Genomic DNA, 2,990 nt, shown 5'->3' with positions numbered 1-2,990 from the left:
TCTGATGCTTTGAGCCTTCCGCCCACAATCTGTTTTCCTACGCTTCTCGCCTGCGGCTCTACAATCTACTCTCTATGCCTCTCGCCTTCGGCCCAACAATATATTTGCCTTCGCCCAAAATATCCAACAACATCCGTTCCGTATCTAATCTTTGGGGGCTCTCTGATCTGGGTACTCCTATCTGCGTGTGTTTGCTAACCACCTTCGCCGCTCTGATATTTCGGTCTCTTACTTGCCTGCATATTCTCGTTACTACTCTGTTCTTACCACTGTGTCCTTGAAACGCTCATGCTGTTGCTCTCATGTTTCTACTCCCTTGTTTCTACTCTCATCCTACCTCTCCTTGTGAAATTGTATCTTTCGATCAATTGCTGCTCAAATCTATATTTGCCTTCCATGAAATACTCCAAGAACATCCGTTCCGCGTGTTTTTATTACTGTCCTGCTATGTCTCGTCTCACATCGCCCGCCTCTGCTATCTGTGCTCGGTTCTCCATTCTAATGTGTCTCTATTCTCTCCTTGTTACTCTTATGTTTCGCCTCTGTCAATCCATCTCTGTATACCAATATTTGCTTTACATTTACTGCCGCATAATATTCCATCTGCTGCTTGTCTTATTTTCCCCTACTCTACTTCGCTGTCCCCCAATATTATAGTCACCTTCGACAATAACTACATCATCCTATCAGCATTTCACCTGTTGTGTACTCACAACTTGACACTACTCTGCTCTCTTATTCTCTACTTATCTACATCTCCTACTCTGGTGTTTATACTCTAATATCTGTAAGCTGACTCTGCCACCCCATTGTCAAAATCTCTCGTTCCAATTGCCTGCTACGTAACAACTGTATCACCCTCTGCTAAATACCCGCTCTACTCATATCTTACAATATCTCCTTCCAATTATCTACCCCAACAATTTAATCTCATTGCTCTATACAATATATCCACTCGTTGTCTTAACTATACTATCGTGTATCCTGCGGCGCACGAACTTATTATATTCTAGAAGCAGTCCTACTTCCGGTCTCAGCTTCGCAAATCATTGTACACTACTAACACAACAGTGTCTACTACCACTTGTCTGCAACCCCAAATGCTAATGTGTCCATTAACAACATCCACTTCCGGTGCTCGGTTCTCCGAAATATGCTAACAGCTAGTATAAAAAATGAGTCGACTATCACTCATTTACTTTGCTGAAATAACCTAGATTAGTATTGTTGACATATTGCATCTATGCACTCATCACCATGAGCATTAGAAACTAGTGTTCTCTCTCCATCTTCCTGTCATTGACTCCCGTCTCCATGACTGACCTTCGTGTCCTGCATATAATAGTAACCGCGCTACCAACATTCTCCTGCACACAATATCTCCTATGTTTATTCTCACTTTCCTACAAATTATATCTAATATATATATTATCATACCTACATTGCTATAAAATTTACTAATCTTGCTACAAAATATATACTAGTATTTTCTCTTCCCATTTCTAGCACAAATACCAATATACTATATGTTACTAAGTGTTACTACGCCCACTGTCCAACCTACAAAATACTACCCGCTATCTTGTACATCCGTCTTACACATTCATGTTGTATGGGTTGCTAGATTCTGCTCTCTCTTCGAGCAACTCCCATGTCTACTCATTGCTGTTGCTCCCTTGATCAGCTTGTATTACCTTTGATCGAATGCCATCTCCCACTGCTTACGTCGTTGATCGCACCACCGCCACTTACCTACTCCACACTCCCTTCTGCCCTTGTAATTCTCCAGAAATTCTTCTATCCATCGCTTACTCTCCAACTCTTGGCTAGTTCTTACAGTTATGGCATATCTGCCTGACCAAATATAACAAACTATCCATTCATATATATATTTACTTAACTACTGTTGTATCTTCACGGTATTAGTCCCATACTCGATCTCGGCCCAAAATGTCATTTAGTATACAAATATGATGTCCGTTCTTGCTTATTGCATCAAGCCAGTGGGGGAAGTAATTAATCGTCAAACCAAGTTGCCTTGATCTTCGAAGATCCCTGAAAGCTGGAATGCAAAAGATTATATAGAACAACTCTATGGCTTGGGAATACCGGCACTCGCCACTATGTTTTGAATTTCCGCATTGCCGACAATAATTATTATGAAACTGCGACATTTGAATCAATTTCCTTGTATCTGCATGCATGTACTCTTCACCGTATCTCTGAGCCTTCTCGTATATTCCTGCATCTTCCGTTGGAATGGGGTCTTCTAACAAATATTCATTCAAAAAGAACGGATGACGCAAGAACTTTCGTAAGTGGTCAAGTTGGTTACCATAATCGTCAACCAGAAACAAAGACGGAACCCGCAAACAGTTCGTAAATTGTTCCACTTTATCCAAGTATGTGTCGTAAAGATGCTTTAAATTATGATTCTGTGCCCACTGATATATCTCATCACCCCAACCATTCACTTTCATGTCCTTGATATCATCATAAGTTATGTCGTCGAGTATCCATTTCAACACTAGTAATGCCTTGAACCCACCTCTCTTGCACTCTTTAACATGCTTTCTGCAACACTTTGTGCAGATGTATTCTGACTCTGGTAGTGCATCCATATGGGTCAATGGGTACTTCAAATACTTGGCTCCATTGTCAATTAGCTCCTCCAACCATTCCTCCGGTTCAAATTGCAATGCAAAGTGGTCAAGTCTTTCTTCTGCAGTCCATGATCGAAACTTCTTCGGTGCTGGCGCTTGCTCAGTTCCAAATTGAAGTTCCTTAAATTGGGTTTCTGTAGCACAATGGACGTTGTTCACCAAGTCAACTATATGTGGCTCAAGAATGCCTATCATTTGAATCACAACAATTTTGACACTTGCTCACCTTGATACTATTATAAGTTGGGCCACTTGTTTGGGTAAACACTTGCTGACTCTGATTCTTTCTTCACATGGGTCATAGTCACTTGAGTTATCCATACATTC

At 41.0% G+C, this 2,990-nt stretch overlaps 2 protein-coding genes across 2 annotated transcripts; one reads left to right on the top strand and one right to left on the bottom strand. All coding sequences in view use genetic code 12, as the record gives it.

Moving 5' to 3' along the window:
• Positions 1 to 302: 302 nt before the first annotated feature.
• SPAPADRAFT_144684 (uncharacterized protein) lies at positions 303 to 782 on the top strand (the record flags this gene model as incomplete). The annotated part of the gene is made up of 1 exon (XM_007377948.1): positions 303 to 782. The coding sequence occupies one exon, from the start codon at positions 303 to 305 to the stop codon at positions 780 to 782; it is 480 nt and encodes a 159-aa protein (XP_007378010.1).
• Positions 783 to 1,922: 1,140 nt separating this feature from the next.
• Positions 1,923 to 2,865, bottom strand: SPAPADRAFT_69055 (uncharacterized protein; the record flags this gene model as incomplete). The annotated part of the gene is made up of 1 exon (XM_007377947.1): positions 1,923 to 2,865. The coding sequence occupies one exon, from the start codon at positions 2,856 to 2,858 to the stop codon at positions 1,923 to 1,925; it is 936 nt and encodes a 311-aa protein (XP_007378009.1).
• Between the last annotated feature and the right edge of the window lie 125 nt (positions 2,866 to 2,990).

The sequence above is a fragment of the Spathaspora passalidarum genome, assembly GCF_000223485.1.
Source record: "Spathaspora passalidarum NRRL Y-27907 unplaced genomic scaffold SPAPAscaffold_8, whole genome shotgun sequence".
NCBI lineage: Eukaryota > Fungi > Ascomycota > Pichiomycetes > Serinales > Debaryomycetaceae > Spathaspora > Spathaspora passalidarum.
The sequence above is the reverse complement of the archived record's forward strand: the minus strand, read 5'-3'. Positions and strand labels throughout refer to the sequence as shown.